The sequence below is a fragment of the Monopterus albus genome, unplaced genomic scaffold (genome assembly GCF_001952655.1).
Source record: "Monopterus albus unplaced genomic scaffold, M_albus_1.0 scaffold133.1, whole genome shotgun sequence".
Lineage (NCBI taxonomy): Eukaryota > Metazoa > Chordata > Actinopteri > Synbranchiformes > Synbranchidae > Monopterus > Monopterus albus.
In genome coordinates, this window is record NW_018128013.1 from 162,612 (window position 1) to 180,014 (window position 17,403).

The following is a 17,403-nucleotide window of genomic DNA, read 5'->3' on the forward strand; positions in this document are numbered from 1 at the left end:
TGCATTCTCCTTCCAAGTATCCAGCTACATTAGGCTTAGCTTAATGAGGTCTTAAACAACTACTTTGTCACAGTTCTGGCAAAGTAATGGTGCACAAGATGCTCAAAACTGATTAATAATAGATGGAAAACACCACTTGTTAAAGCTATAACTCTCTGCTCAACATCAGATCCTTGTAAAGTGTCTGGTCTAGCTTTCATCAATCTGCTCTTATAGCGAGTGCATACATTTTTCCCCTCTGATCACATGACTTAGGACAATCCCTTTTGTACACACAAGCATGTTAAAATGACCACCTTATTTTCTTTTCATCCTTTAGCATACTGAGTCTGAGTTTTTGAGGTAAATACATCATGTTATTAATTGCTGACAAAATGACTTGAGCAACAAAAACCATTAGTTTTTGGTTGTAAATGCTTTTTAAATTGAGGTCATAAATAAAGTACTTTGCACCTTTTTACAGTATTACAGTAGGTGCATACAGTATGTGTTAGTTATTTGAACTGAATACAGTGCACAGAGTAACACAAGTCCAGAAGCATGCATTTTTATTTGTCAGTTCAAACTCATGTTGGTCCCTAGTTGGGACCAGAACCAAACCTGGATGAAAAATGAATCAGAACATCAGAAAAGAGTTGATTTCCAACACTTGCTATTTTGAAATAACTGGTAACAGTTATTAGCTAGACTTCCACTAATGACCAGTAGGGAGGTCAAATGTTCAGAGCCAGTGTCTGTCTTCATGTTGATGTATTGTGATGAATGCTAATGAAACTGTCGAGGACTTGACAAAACTGACAGCTGACAGAAGAAGGCTGCAGAATGAGTTTGAGTCAAGAGAGGGACAAGTTATAGGCAGAAAAAAGGCCACAAATAAACTGTATGATAAAGAAACTAAGATTCCAGACCTGCAGTCGAAACTGACTCAGCACAGTGAAAGATTTAAGTAGTAGCATCCCAAACGTTTACACAAAAAGCTGAAGCACAGCAACAAACTGAGGAACTCAGGAGGCAACTTGGATCTGAACAGGCAATAGTCCAGACATATAGCAGAGTTCAAGACCTCTGTGAGGACATAAAGATGAAATTAGAGATGAGAAAAGACAGCATTCAACAAGTGGCTATAAAAAGAAGGCAGGCCAAATTAGTGTATTTGAGATTTTGAATAAAGAGGTTGTGCTTTTGATGAGAAAGCATGCTGAAATTCAAAACAAACTAGATGGCCCCGTAAACGGTCAGACTCTCAAACTCACATCTCGACCTTTGAGCACATTAGGAATTCAGATGTTTTTACAGAAGTGTGCATGCATTTGGTCACAAACAGAGGAGTAAGTGCTACAGAAGTAGTAAGAGCCATACTGGAGTAGCTTCCCCAGTCACACACAGAAAGGCTGCCAAGTGTCACATTCTGTAAATATACAAGCTCAACAGGTGGCACTGCAGCATGTGCAGGACACTCTACTGTCAGACAATGATGCTACACTGTGTAGAACTGCCACTACAAAATATGGATGACAGGAGAAGGAGGCCAGAGCAAGTGCAGTCACACTGGAAGAGGTGATAACAATAATTTACAATGACCTGATTTAGGCTGTTATTTTATGTTGGCGGTTATAAAGTATGAATGGAAATTTTTTTCAGGGTATACCTTTCTCAGATTTAAAGCTTGTGATAAAATATTTTGAAAATGGTGTAAAGTACATTAAATCTCCTTCACATATAAGCAAAATTGTTTATCATTATCATGTAGGAAATAAAAAAATATGTTCCAAATAAATGGCTCAATGACATTTTTACCTACAGCTCACAGAAATGATGACACAGAAGTTGAGAGGGCCAACGTTTTAAAGAAAATAAAACAAAACTCTTGAAAATGATTTTATTTGTTTTTCATTTACCATGGTATAATACTGCACATACGTCAGTTTTGTGACAGGTTTGGCCTTCAGTCATTTTCAGGAACTACACATTAAGAATGTTGACGTTAGCAGAAAATTTGTAATATTTCTATTTCATAATTTGGCCAATAAAAGTCTGCTCTAGGAACTACCAGTGTACAATCAGTTTCACATCAACATGTTCTCTCTAGGTCTAACAAACATATGGAATTTGCCGCAAACAAAACATAAAAACATTACCTATTCAAATGCAAATCCTCTAAAACCAGTAAATATTGTATGAACTAATTACAAAAAGCCACATATTTCCTTCAGGGGTGGGCAAGGACCAAAAACAGCTTCTGTATAACGGTTCCAAATAAACCTGATGCTGCTTTGTAACTGCTGGACGTGTAAACAAGCCATTTACTAACAAGTTGTTAGTAAACTCTGTTTATCCCCTAGGGGCAATTGAAAGAGCCCAAAGCATACCTATAATAATAGTTACCACAGTGCAGTGTAGCTCTATAAGTGCAAGAAATTTGGCAATATACAATATTCAACACATTCACACAGGAAGAGAGAGAGTGAGTCATACATGAGTTAATATATGTGGAGTGAATAATAATAAATATAGGAGAAAAGGAAAGATATGACAATCCAGTACTGTGTGTATACGTATGATGAGGAACCCAGTGAGATGGGAAACAGTAGTTTAATGTTGAGGAGCTGAACAGCCCCAAGGGCAAAGGGGACAACAAACAACAACAAGAACAAAATCACTTATTGTCGGTTTAAGGTATATCTATTCTTTTGTTTCTGATGTGATTAGAGTGCATGGGTAGTGGGACTTGGGCTATTGCAACTCCCACCCTTTTATCCATTATCAAGTAGAACTGAAATAGTGTTCAACCAGCAATGCAAACTGTACATGTGTTTGCCCATTTTGACTTGATGAAGACACAGTAGTGTATGTACTGTTACAGGCTGCAAATCAATCATCATTCTCCAGTCCCTTTTACATTCTCCCTGGGGCTACTTGACTGGGGTTAGAAAAAGCTTGTGGTCATTGTTTAAAAAAGAAGAAATGCTGACAGTCTGTACTAAATGGGAAACGTGCAACAGTCTCCCTTGTCACAATGTCAGTTTGTTGACCTATGCATCCCAGCTTGCCCTCAAGAGGTTTGCAACAAAAACAACAATGTCATGCTTTTTCTACCATTCTTCCTGCCAGCAAAAGGTAATAATTCACTCAGGTACTACAGTTCGAGGTAAACATAGACAGTGTTAGGTATTAAACAAACAAAAACAATTAATGTTCTCATTCTGTGTAAACTCAGTGTAAAACATTCAGCAGTTTGTTCTGGTTCACTTTCAGATTCTGGATATATTTTGGTTAAATTTAGCAGCTATGGCATTTTGTTCCCACTTGCAACAACAAAGCCCTCTGAGTTTGTTACAATCCTATGGTAGTAGCTTTTAGAATAAATGCAGCTCCTTCCTATATGCCCACAATCATTCTGCCACATTCATTTAGCCTTCTGTCGTGTGTTCTGAGTGGCACTTCCTTGTATCGGATAGGCCTGCAGTATTATCAATGCTCGCTTCCTTCACACTGAGCTGATGCCACTAATTTTATAAATGTAAATGATAGAAGAGGAGGCTGTCAAGGTGTGCAGTGGTTAGCACTGTCACCTCACAGCAAGAAGGTTCTGCGGTCAACCTCGTGGCTGACAGTGGCTCTTCTGTGTGGACACTGCATGTTCTCCCTGTGCCTGCATGACTTCTCTCTGGGTATTCTGGCTTCCTCCCACCGTCCAAAGACATGCAGCTTCAGTTGATCTTTGAATTTAAATTACAAGTAGGTGTGAGTGTGAGTGGTTGTCTGTCTCTATACAGTAGGTTCTGTATGGGAGCCCTGTGATAGACTGGCGACCTCTCCAGAGTGTACCCCACACCCTCACACCCCTGCAGAGGAACACAGCAAATGAGTGCTGCTTCTGCTGCGTCTGAGGGTAAAATCAAAGCTTCCCTGTGAGATGCAACAAATATTGTCCCAACCTCAATGTGTGGTCCTGGTCACATGGTAAAAACAGCAACACCTCAGCAAGCATTAAGATGTTTTATAGCCACTGAATCAATGTCCCCACTGAAGATGTCCTGTAATGGCTGAAACAGTGAAATCAAAATCAAATAAAATAGCTAAGTCACTAATGTATTTACACCTTTGGGTTATATGGTGTCACCCTTTCCATGCCTGATAGTTCAGCTGGACCTCACTTCAGTGGTAGAATTTTGCAGTGCAATACATCCCTGCCAGAAGCAGGGAGTGATGATGAGATAGATGAAGACAGGGAGACAAACCCTGCCACAGTTCCACCTGGACCTCTAAGTATGTTTTTATTAACTGTTCAGTGCAGTGCCTTTCACTCAGGAAACTAATATGTTTTAGTTATTCTTTATTTTTTGATGTATGTGATATATGTACAAAACCTCCAGACAGTGCCATCCCATTCCATTCTGTCAAAGCCTCTTGCCACCTTTTCACCACCCCTTGTAAATGATTCTAGATTCACTGTCTTATGTCCCCATTTGTCTAGGGGTAAGGGAATGCAACATAAATTTAATAAAAAAAAAACACATGAACTGTTGTATAAATTGCTTTAAGATTGCTTGTCATTAAAAAATCTTTAATGTGTTAGCAACAATTGTAACTTGAAGCAAAATCTATTCAAGTACAGACAACTATTTTAATGCTACTCTCACATTACTCTGCAGGCATCACTGACTGCAAAAATCAAGAAAGAAATATGTGAGTTGCAGTGAATTCTGAGCCCTCAGGCTTGTATCTGCCACTGGTCTCCATGCATTTAATACATCAAACAAGAAATACGTATTCAGTGTACTGTTTGCCCCACAACCTAAACAGCCAGTCTCATCGTTTTGAAATCAATTATGCAAATGAGTCCACAAATGCAGCAGCAGCAGCACTTGCCATGTCTCAATTTAATGCAATGCAAGATATGGACAAAAAGAATCCATCACCACTGACTGTGCTAGTATGTGTTGTCTGTTGCCCAAAGGCAACACCAATCCATACTCATGCCGGTACACAAAACACACACACTGCTTATTTGAATACAAACCAAAGAAATAGTGGACAGGTAATACATGAGAGCAATACAACATAATAAGGTAGATAGAGTTTGTGTGCCGTGTTTGCATGGAGGTACATGTGGTGGCAGCAATTACTGGGATGCAGATCTGCGCCTTCGTATATCACCAGTAAAAAGTGTTTTATTATCCCTAGTTTAGAGCTAGCCTCACTATGGAGCAGAGAGGCAGGCAGTGGCAAGGAGGGGGGGGGGGGGGCTGGGGGGCAAGCCCATGTTTAGGTTTAATATAATTGTCTCTGCTGCTATCTGGCATAGCAACAGAAATGTCAGTGAGATCCGCAGTCTGAATAATTTATGGGTTCAAGAAGCTGCAAAGTCTGCAGCTCAGCTGATAAATTCCCCACTGATGGTGTCAGACACACAACAAAAGTCTACAGATCCCAAATGTAGGTGTGTGCCAGCATGCATCTGTGTGTGTGTGGGTGAGAGACGGGGGGTGGGGGTGGCGAGAGATGAATGTGTTATTATACATGTGTTCAGTGGTGTATATATTTGGTTTGATATGTTCTTCTGTTTGAGAGGTGACTTTGTACATTGTAAGATTTAATTTGCACATGCTTTGGGTGTTGGGTTCTGTGGAGTTTTTTATAAATGACTTGTACTATTTGTTTCAATTTTCCATGATGTATCACTCTCTCAGAGTACAATATTATTAAGCAAGGCAGACTTTACCTTGAATTTGAGAAGCCCTCTCTGAAGATTTGCACCGGCTGCATCCTGAGATTAACTCAGTAAGCGGCACTGAATCTGTAGCTGGAAGTGGTTTGTAATTGTGATTTTACTCGATTCTTAAAAAGTTTTATGTAATGGCGTGTCAATATTCAATTTTACTTACACCTGAAGGATGAATCTGGCTTCATTGTCTACTGTATTTATTGTGCACATCACATAAAAAGACCAAAACCCACATGCTGCTCTGTCTCCTAATAATTTCTGTGCCCTTTTTGTGATAATAGCCCCAAGCCCATTGGTTCTTACCAAAGATATTTTAAACATGTCACAAATATATTATTTCATTTTTAAAAAGGCTCAGTAAGTTACTATAAGAGTTTGTCACTTTAGTTTTAAATGTGACTCAAAGAGGAGGACTATTTGAGGACAGTTTTAACCTGCATTTGGTGGTCCAGTGAGTGTTTCTAGAAACAGGATAGTGTATATGGCACTGAGTCAAAATGCAGTCTTCATATTCATATCACCCAGTGCAATAATGTGACTCAGTGATGTTTTTATCGGTACTTTTTCTAGCAGTGACTGAAGTATGCTCAGTTGTCCTGACATTAAACAGTTCCTGTATGTAAATGTTGACAGGTTTAGGGGAAAATGTTAGTTAGTGGACCTTCAATTATCATTATTGTGTCATGTAGCAAAAGTGGGAAAGCTGATGTATTTCTGTGTGGCTAATATGTTAGCAAGCTAACTTATGTGGTGGTGAGCTGATGGAATACTGCATGAACATTATTAAGCGACTCATTTTGTAAAAGCAGCAAATTTTTACAGAACTGCTCCCCTCACTGACACACTCAGCCTACAGTGCCATAGCTTCTCATGGGATAGCACGTTTTCTTCTTGTGTGTTGTTGCATCATAGCGGCTAAGGAGAATCTTTATATAACAATATCTGGACCCCTACAAGCCACAATCACAGCATTACAAAGATGAGAATAAAAACATGTTACCCAGCAAGCCAGCTGGAGATGTTTCTTAAAGTGACAAATCAATTCAAACAGCTCACAAAAGGCTTCTGAATCCAGCATCAGACAACAGAATCGCTTTGTATCTTCTTGTATGCTTCATTCTGTGATGTGAGTGCCTACGTGAGATATTGCGGTGTGTATTACGTGTGCTGTGGATGTGCCCCAACACCCAAAAACACTTCTTTTGTTCACCTTGGCTGGAACATTAGCAACTCACCTGCCCATTTTTGGTGCCCTCACAGACTATGACAACACTGTTGCCCCCAGAGATGGATGGAATGTTGTCATTGACGTCCAGGACCTGGATTGTGACTGGAACATGACTCACCATTCGTGGGTTATCTGAAAATTTACACAAGAAACAGATTTTAGCTGCTCTGTGTTTCCATAGAAAAGACAGGTTCATTGTTGTTGGCACTGTTTTTCTATTTGAATTGTCCATAAAAAAGATATTGTTCTCAGCAGGTATTGGGTTTGGAGGGCTTTGTTGTTTTCACTGTTTTTTTAAAGTAGCTGTTGTTCAGCTAATTTATACATTAGATACTGCACACCCTATTCTTAATGGCAACAGTGTTACAGGTGTGGCTAAAAGTGTTGGCACCCTTATACTTGATTGAAACAAGGACACGGTCCTCCTTTATAAAACAGCTCAACAGATCATTTGTACCAGCAGGTCATTTGGACTAATAGTTACATGTTATGGTGACAGTAGTAATTATGATACGAACAAAGGAACAAGTGAGATAGTGTAGTATAGGGGCAGAAGAGGAGAAGGCTGGCATGGATGGCTAGGTACACAAAACACAGGGCTTTCCTCCTGGTAAGCAGTGTTCAATTCCACTGTGTGCTTTTTTTAAAGTAGTTGTTTGTCCTAAACCTAACCTAAACGTGGTGAAACTGTGATGGCTTCCTAATAGTAATAGCATATTGATGGCAGTTTCCACAATGACAGAGTATGCTAAAGCTTGCCGTTGTGACATACTGTATGCTGTCATTAATGTTGATGGAGTTCTTGCAATTTCACCTGGCAAAAGTAGTGGCACTCTTATGGGTTATATGAGAGGGAGGGGACAAATGACCTAACCAAGTGTTAAAATGGTTAGGTTATTCTGCAAAGACTTTCTTAAATTAAAAATTAAATTTTTAGTTCCCCTCCAAAGTGGTGGTGAATAACTGGATTGTAATGCTATTTCAGTCACACTGTTGTCTTGCCTTAGCATCACATTTCTGTAATCATATCATTGTTCAGCCTATTTTAGTGGCGAGAACTCCTCATTGTGCTGTCTGGTATCATTGTGTGCACCACAGTGAACAAGGAAGAAAATACATCTTGAGACTAAGATTACTAACATGACAAATGTGAATGTAATCCTGTGGCCCGGAGCTCTACAGAACAGTCAGTTTGCATGTAACTTAATTGTTTGCACAATTCTAACCAGCTCTGCTGATATTTCAGCAGCTGCTGCACCATTATCAGTTGTCTGTTCACTCTACCATTGACAGTGCATTTGGGATGATGTACGTTAATGTTTGGGGTCTTGTGAATTGCTTTGGAACATGGAGATGAACCCTCCGCTTCTTGCTGCTTTCAGAGGAGATGAGAGGAGCTCATGTGATTGGTACTTAATGAAATTCACTGAGATTCTTTCTGCTGGTTCTCCATTCTCCCTACTAATGATGTAATCAGCATCCCTAACATAACAGCTGCACCTGTTTTGCGCTAGTGTATGTGGCCACCAAAACTGGAAAAAAAATATTCCTGGTTGAATCCATTTGTGTCTGGACTTTTAAAAAACTTTTTTGGTTTGAAGAACCTTCACTAGGTGGCAGGTGGGGCTACTTTATAGACTGTATTTTGACAGCTCAAGCTAGAGTAACAACAAAAGGGCTGTAAGTGGCAAAGTGTCACAGAGGAGGTAACATCTCTGAGAGAAACCATGTCCGGTCCAATTTTCACAACATTTATCAGGCAATGTGTAAACAGCGCACTAATTAAAATATTTTAAATCATCTTTGCAAATATTTTACAAGGAATGAATTCAATGTGTGAGACCTCAAGGATACGCAGTGTGTTTTCATCATTTTCATGTAAACATAACTATTTACAAGGAATCTTCACAGAGTACCTTTATCTCATATAATTTTCTGTTATGTTCACCTTCTTGCTAATGTTTGCAGAACGTATGGCCAAGTCTGGTGGGAATGGTGATAGATGGAAAGCAATTACAATGAATCTAATTAACATTTCCTAGTATAGTACTATGTATTCAAATGGCTACTTATCCCACTTAGTTCTTTCAATATTGATATAAACATAGAGCAGCAGAGATTTGGCACTCTAATGTTGTATACATTATTTTATTTCATATTAAAGCACAGAGCCTGAAAATCCAAAAATGTGTCCAAATGTTGGACAATAAAATAAGCTATGAAATTAAAGGGATGAACACATAGAGCATGTACTGATTAGTACTTCATACACAACAGGCTAGTTAGAGACAAAACTCACTTGAACTACTCCACCCTTCTACATTTACTGAACTTAAATATCCTTGGTCTATGTTTTGACTGCACATCCACTGGCCGTCAAAGTTCAAGAATTTTCCCGGCGGGCTGATAGGTTTTTCTCCCACATTGCTTAGATATTAAACAGATAACAGTTATTCAACAGCTGCATCGATACTGCTGGTGCCACCTTAACAGCTGTGAGAGCCTTTGCCTTCACACCTGCAAAGTAGATGTGGTAGCCCAGCAGTGAAAATATCTGTTAAATACTGCCTTTATCATGCAAACATACTGACAGAGAGGGGACGGAGGAGGATGGAGAAGGAACCAGCACAGATTTTATCACAGTCACTATTGAATGTTATTGTGTGGCTGCAGAAAATTAGAGCTTAGAGTGTATCAGTGCATATGATCAGGTTGGACTACTCTTCTATGGTTATTCATTGAAAATGAATGGAAGCATGTGGGAGCTGCCTATGTTAAGGTTGGTCTGTCCATTCTGAATGTAATGAATATAGCATTATATTTGTTGTTGTGAGACAGTCCCAGAGATGTTTGTTTCATACAAGTTCATTATAAAGTGGTGAGAAATTTAACATTATACTCAGTAATTTCATTGTTGCTATGATGTAAGGTACTGTAATGTTGACCAGGGAAATAAAAGAGGGAAATTTGTCTTAAATAGAGTTGAATTAGCTTAGTGGGACAGCTGAAGCTGCATTTAAACTTTGGACAAACTGGAAAGTAGGACTTATTCTCACATACATAGATGATATTGTTTTAATACCAGCTTTAAAAATCCCAAACTATTCCTTTAAATTCATGAAATAAATACCAGCAGTGTACTAACACTGAAAGGAAGGCCCATTTGTAACATCTGCTTGGTGCATGGGTTGTATTGACATCTATTTACTTCACCAATAATTCACCCAAAAGTTTTGCATGTAACTACACCGTGTAACATACTGTAGATGCAATGGGTATAAAAAAGCAAGATGCATAATTCACCCAAAGTTTTGCATGTAACTACACCGGGTAACATACTGTAGATGCAATGGGTATATACATATGTAGAATGGACTTCTTCTGTTGTTCAAGGAAAGAAAACTCAAACAACACAGCTGTTTTCTTCCTGGTGAGATAAACAAACATGTTTAGCATAATATCAGCATGAAGAAACATGCATATTTTCCTGTAAGGTTTCAAGAGAAAGTGGATATCTTTGGATTTTTTTGTTAATAAATTATTGACACTATACTAAAAAAAAGCTCTTCCATGTCCATGCAGAGTTTTGCACTTGTCATGTTTTAAACACATTTGGATCCCAAAGTATAACTTGTTTCATAGTGCATTAGCTGTGCACACTTGCCATAAAGTTCAGCCAACTTTGTGAGTCCATAAAACAGGGTTAAACTCATACTCATCTTGCTTTATGAGACTGCCCATCTGAACATTAAACTTGTAGCAGGATGAGGTAGTAAAATGGACAATTAAAAAAAAAAAGAAGGCAGATGACAGATGAAAATCTCGTAAAGCCTTGTGATTAATTTAATAAAAATAATGTCATCTCATCTCTCACCAGTTATTTTACTGCATGAGCACTGGAATCTCATCTGTCAATGTTGTCTTCCTTTCCAAAGTGCTGTTGCATTTCTCATATTTATCACTGCAACCAGTGGGTGGGGTCTGAAACTTTCATTTGTTTGTTCATTCATCTGCCACATTCAATATCCCACACACCACTGATCAGAACTAGATGGCACACAGTGGAATAATACGTTTGACCACAACACTCCCCACAAGGACTTTGATAACAAATATTGCGGATGCTTGGCACTTGCAAACTTTTTACTTGAAGTTAATTGAATTGTGCAAGAAGAGATTTAATTTCATTATAACCTCTGGAGTGTGTAACATAAGGGTACAGATAATTTTTTTAAGATGGACTGGATTTGCAGATATAAAAAAATTTATATAAATGTTACTTACATATTTAGTTGTTATTATAAGCATCAGTGGGTCATTTTTGACAACATGGGGGTTAAACATATAGTTTTTGGATACCAAACTTCAATCTGCAAGCCTGATGACATTTTTCATACTATATCCTGCCTTATCTCTGTCTAGATCTTCCCTGGCTGTGCTTCCTCCTCTACTAAATCCTCTGTACTTTGCTGGGCTCCTCTCAGCTCATCCCATTAGAGGAGGCTTATGGATTGTATCTGCTGAGCAGCTTGCCACTGGAAAAGAGGCACTTTCTGATCAGACCTGTGGTAATAAGCAGGTGTGAAGGTCAAATACCACATCTGAAAAAAAATATCTCATCTCTTTGCTTAGAGCTGAACTTTTTAATCCTTCTCAACTGCAATAAGAATGAAGATGACTTTTGACCCTGAGCTCTCTTTCTCTATAAAGCAGATACAATATGTACTGTAACTTTAGTAATGAGAAAACAGAGTAGAAAAGCTGCAGGTGTAGACAGAAAATGGACAAATATGTCATTTGTGACATTTCTCTTAGTTCCAGTCAGAACTAAGCAGTACACTTGGGTGTGTGTTCCTCCATTTGTGTTGGCATACACTGCTGGGCTGGGTGCATCGGACCTTACGTAGGGCTGAATTCTACCTACACTGTTCAGCTTTGACTAGCTCATCTCATTAACCGCTGTGGCAGAAAATGTGTTGACATGATAAATGTATGATAAATGGCACAAGCAGACACAGAGGCCTCTAGAGGCCTCTCATGGACCAAATACTTCAGTGCTTATCCCATGTCCAATTACCTGTATTCAGATTTAAAAAGAGCAATCAAATTCTTTGGTATTCTCAAGAAACAAACCAAATCTGATCTATTCCGCCCAGAACTGCCAAAACAAACTGGACAGGATTAGTGACACCCTCGACATAATATTTGGTAGCACACGCTTTGGACAAAGTAACTGGTATCAGTCACTTCCTGTAACTATCAGTGAGGTTCTTCCAACTCTACTGGAATTTTGGACCACTCTTCTTTTGCCAACTGCTCCAGGTCTCTCAGATATGAAGGCCTCATTCTCCCAGCTGCTGTACTGAGATCTGTCCACAGGTGCTCTATGGGATTTAGACCTGGACTCATTGCTGGCTACTTCATAACACTCCAGCTCATTGTCTGAAACCATTTCTGGTGCTTATGAAGTGTGCTTTGGGTCTTTGTCCTGCTGTAAGAATCATGACCTCTGATGGAGACCCAACTTTCTGACACTGATGGGTCTACAGCAAGGCAAAAAATGAAAACACCCCGTCATTTACAGTATAGCCCCAGTCACAAGCACTCCACATCAGAGAATGTAGGCCTTCTTTCTACAAACAGTTTGGTTGACAATATATACCCATTTTGAAGGTGTAAAATAATAAATAAATAACTGACACATCTATAAATAGGACAAAATATAAGCTTTGCTGTCACAATGTATTTACACACAGTGATATTGTGAAAATGACTAACACTGATAAAACTTCCCTCATCAAGCTCAAGTCACAAAAGAATTTGCCAACACATATACACATACTGTAAGTGTATTTCACAAGATTATAAAAAATGTACAGGTCTATGAAAAAAAATCTGTCTTCTGAATCATCATGTTGTCAGTTGTATTTATAGGCATTTGGCTAGCAGATGTCACCAGCATAGGTGATTTAAATGTTTCAAAACAACCAACCATTGTCTGAAGGAATTGGTTCAAAGATTTGGAAAATCTAATTTCTGCCATTGCTACCTTACAGAAGCGAGATAAAGGCAGGCAGGTAACTGGCTTGGTAGCAGGGTACAAGGAAGTAAGACACAGGTCCGGCAACAGATGATGGCTCAAAAACAAGGCATAGTATAGATGACAATCCAGCAAATGAGGAGGAGGTATAAAGCAGTATAGGAATGAATAACAAGTCAGTGGCATTGGCCAGGTGATCAGAATCAGTCACTGATTGGCAGAAGTGAAGCTGGAGAGAATGAGATGGTGAAAACCTGGGAGTTCCTTTGACAATAGGAGTCTTTGGCAGGAAGTCAGGGATGAAACATGACAAACCTACTTTTTTCCTCTTTGGATAATGTTGTATGTCTGGACGCTCTAGCAAGAAATACGTAAGATGCTGTTATAATTTTCTCTGAATAAGGCACATTGTTGCCTTGACATCTTTATTATTACAGTTTAAAAGCTAAAACTCTACTCTACTTTAACTTTAAACCACCTTTTTTTTACTGTTACCACCCTGGTCATAAGGGCTGTGTTTGCTCAGTCATACCGTGTGTTCTCTCCTCTGTGTGTGTGTGTGTGTGTGTGTAACCTCTCCTCTCAAACAGACCTCAGGTGGAGAATGTTTTCTATGATTGGAGTGAGTGGGTGTGCATGTGTTTCTCTGCTGGTGATTGGTTGCTGCCCTAGAACACAGAAGCTGACAGCCAGCTCCTCCCTGCCCAACTGAGGCTTTCCTCTTTTTGGCTCCCAGACCCAGTGTCTGCTCTGTTTTGGTGCTATAAGCCCCTTTGCCAGAGGGATGGGATTTGTCTTTTTGTTTTATATCTTTTCTCTTGTTTTTCCTTGCTTTGGAATTCATTTGAACCTTTTGTTTGTTTTATTTCTGATTAGGTTAAAACAGGGTGATCAAGTTAGTTGCTTTTGTTTTGTTTTGTTGCCATAATAAAATCAGTATTTATTATCTCAAACAAACAGCAAGATTCAGAGGCCTCATAGCCAGACTAGATTTAGAGAAACTCATGCATGCCTTTATCTCCAGCAGACTGGACTAGAACGGTCTTTCTTCTGGCCTTCCCAAAAAGACAGTTGGATGACTTCAGCTCATTAGGATACTGCTGTCAGAGTTTTAACAAGAACCAGAAGAACTGACCACATCACTTCTGTTCCTAAATCCTTAACACTGGCTACCACAGTTACCAACAGAATAGAGTTTAAAGTGCTGCTGCTAGTTTTTAAATCACTCAGTGGTATGGGGCCAAAATATATTTCTGTTGTCCTTGAAGAATACAAATCCAGCTGGGCTCTGAGATCTTTAGGAAGCAGTCAGCCGGTAGAACCTCTGGTCAGAACCAAACAGGGTGAAGCTGCTTTTAGCTACTAGGCTGACTCAGATGGAACCAACTTTCTAATGACCCTAAATGTGCCACTTTCAAGTCTCGGCTGAACATTCGGTTTTCCTGTGCCTTTGTTTGGTTTCTGTGCTGCACTTTCTGCTCTGTAACTGCTAGATGATTGTATAAACCCGCTGCTGTGAGGCTGCACAAACAGCATTGCTCCCAGTAGACCCATGTGCAATTATATGTAAATGTTATTTTAACTTTTTATTATATTTTATATTGGTAATATCTTGTCTGTTACTTTTTCTACTTTATCACTAAGTGCCTTGTTTCCGTCCCTTTGCTGCTATAGCCGTGTATATTTCCCCGCTGTGGGACTAAAAGGTTCATTTTATCTTTCAGGCCTTTTAGTTTGTCTCTTTGTTTTTATTTTCATTTTATGTATTTTATCTCATTTTAACAATGTTTTATCTTCACTTTGTCTTAACTGATTTTGTTCTGATTTTAATGCTTATTGTTTTTAATGCGGTTCCTGTTCTTTGCACTTTGAATTGCTTGTGTGTATGAAATGTACTATATAAATAAAGCTGCCTTGCCTTAGAATTATTTACACCCTTTTTGTGTGTACAGTATGTGTAAGTATAAGTATCTTTTCAAAAGCTAAATGTTATCTAGCAATATTCACATCACAATAAATACAAATAGATTTTCACCAGTGCTCTCACTGGCAGTGTAAGTCAGAATAAATTGTGAAAATACAGTAGAGGCCTCATTGTTTTACCATCTGTTCTACTCACAAGTCAGAGGAAGGAGGGAAAAGCTGCACACCCACATATGCATGTGAAAAACTACACAGTGTGAACTGATATTAGACAAAATTCTACACACTGTTTGTAGCTGACATTTCATGACAAGTTCTGGGAATTTTTTTAAAATGAAACTCATGATAAAAAGAGTGATCAAGATTCTACACTCCTTTGTTTCACCTCAGCACAAATATTTTAATTTGTTTTACTTGGTAATTGACTTTAAAATCTTCAGCCATTTTCAGTTGTTGGATTTGAGATGGGACAAAGGCCACATGCCAGACAGCACCTCACCCAGGCCATCACCAAAACTGGACCTTCAAGATAACCTTGTGTGGATCAGTCTGAGCCACATTCCCTAATATGCATTTTCACATTCCAGGCCATTTCATAACAGGAACAATTATGTTTGCTTTTAAAGCTATTAGTGAAGCACAAAAGTGCAGACAAAGTGCAGTTCCATGACAAACCAACAGAATTTGCAATCACCACAGCAGGAAGACTGACTTCTGAGATAGAACACACCAGAGACAGGAGGAAACCTTGGCACTTGGCACATTTAAGTGTATTATTGACTGACTAACAGGGTTTCTGCAGGTTTCATCAAGTTAAATTTAGGATTAAGACCTTTTGAGTTCAGTATGAATGCAATGTAGGACCTATTTCCAGGGTGTGAATCGCCCCAAAGAGGGTAAAAATAACAGTTTGGGGGGTTTACTTTTTTTTTTTTTTTACAAAATACACAGATCAGAGGACATTTTGTTGATAAAAATCTTGGCTTCCCCATTTCATTGATATTTCTTTTCTCATGTCTTCATTTGCATATTTGTTATTTTGGTAATCCAAAAATAACAAAGGGTAATCCAGTTATGTTACTTTAATATTATGATACTCAAATTAGGTTATATTACTCAATGCAGTTTTAAAAGGTAATTAGTAATGCTATTGGAAAATAATTTTAAAGTAACCCCCCCAACCCTGCTTACAGTATTGGTTTGTATGTATTTGTTATCCTTATGTTTACTGAACTTTGTTTACTGTTTGTTAGTTTAGTGCTGGTGTTGCTGCTCTGTTATTAGTCAGGTGCCATTGTTTGTCTTAGCTGTAATAAATGAAGACTGTTTAGTTTTCCAGTCTTGAGCATAATAATAAACAAACTGCTGTTAAGTCATCTCTGATAACTACAAAGTTAAATGTATCGTGCAATGAGTGTGACGGTCTCATCTGGCTAGTGCCATGACAATTTAGTTGCACAGTCTATAGAACCAACTGCTGCTCAGTCATGTGTGTAACCATGCTCCTACTCCATTTTTAGGCAATAGTCAGTGTATTTATCTCTCTATGAATTTTATATTGGTTAACTGTGTCTCTGCCAAAGGCCACTCACTCACTGAAGGATTGGACACAATGCAGCATGCAATCTAGCATAATTTCATCTCCTTTACTGTTTATCCTGTAATAGCTGTATTAGGTTTATTGCACTGCCACCACTTTGTTTTAATTTGTCAGAATACAATGTGTTCTCCATGTATGTAACTGGAGAACTTATTTTCATGCAGCAAACCATATTTGCATAAGGCTGTAGTGCATATGTTCTCTCAGATATAAAACGTCACACTGATTAACAGCCAGGCAGCATTCAGCTACACAACAAAAGAGCCAGCCACAGACTTTGACTTTGATAACCCACATTAGCTTTCCTGCTAAAGTCTCTTTATTATCTACCTTAGAAACATGGCATCCAGATCTTGGCCTCAGCTTGTTGAATGAGCCACTCAAACATGTACTGGGGAAAAGTGCACTGTCAGTTTGTAGGCTAGATAGCTCATTAGCTGCAGCACATTAAACAGCATGTAAACCTACCTGCAAATGTCACTCGAATCTGTTTACATCCTGGTATCTTTACTCTTGAATACCACTAACAATAGGCTATCTGCCCATGACTTACAACTACCATACAAGTGTGTTTGCTTTATCTCTTGTTCCCTTGCTGCAGCTCAGCATGAAAAGAGGATAGAAAATTGAGAAGCTCAAGTTCTGCCCTGATTTTACATGTGACAAGTGTTTGTCATGGGGGGACTTTTCTTTTTTCTAAGAGGTCACTGTTACAAAGGCTCACACTAGAGAGAGGGCATGAGGTGCTGAAACGATCTAAAGAATTAAAAATAAAAACGCTGCTTCTGCGTTATGAGAGCGCATTTTGTTGTTCTGCCTCTGAGGCAGCTCCTCACTAGAATATATGATTTCCTTCTTTATTTGACATCAAAATGTAATGTGAG

The 17,403-nt window shown here is 38.7% G+C and overlaps 1 protein-coding gene across 2 annotated transcripts in view; it reads right to left on the reverse strand.

The window, feature by feature from the left end:
- The window catches only part of LOC109967637 (cadherin-18-like), a 202,572-nt gene that overhangs the window by 27,052 nt on the left and 158,117 nt on the right, over positions 1-17,403 (reverse strand). For both annotated transcript variants that reach the window (XM_020613365.1, XM_020613366.1), the window contains exon 9: positions 6,964-7,088. In XM_020613365.1, coding sequence (XP_020469021.1) covers positions 6,964-7,088 — 125 coding nt within the window. The remainder of the gene's footprint in view (positions 1-6,963; positions 7,089-17,403) is intronic.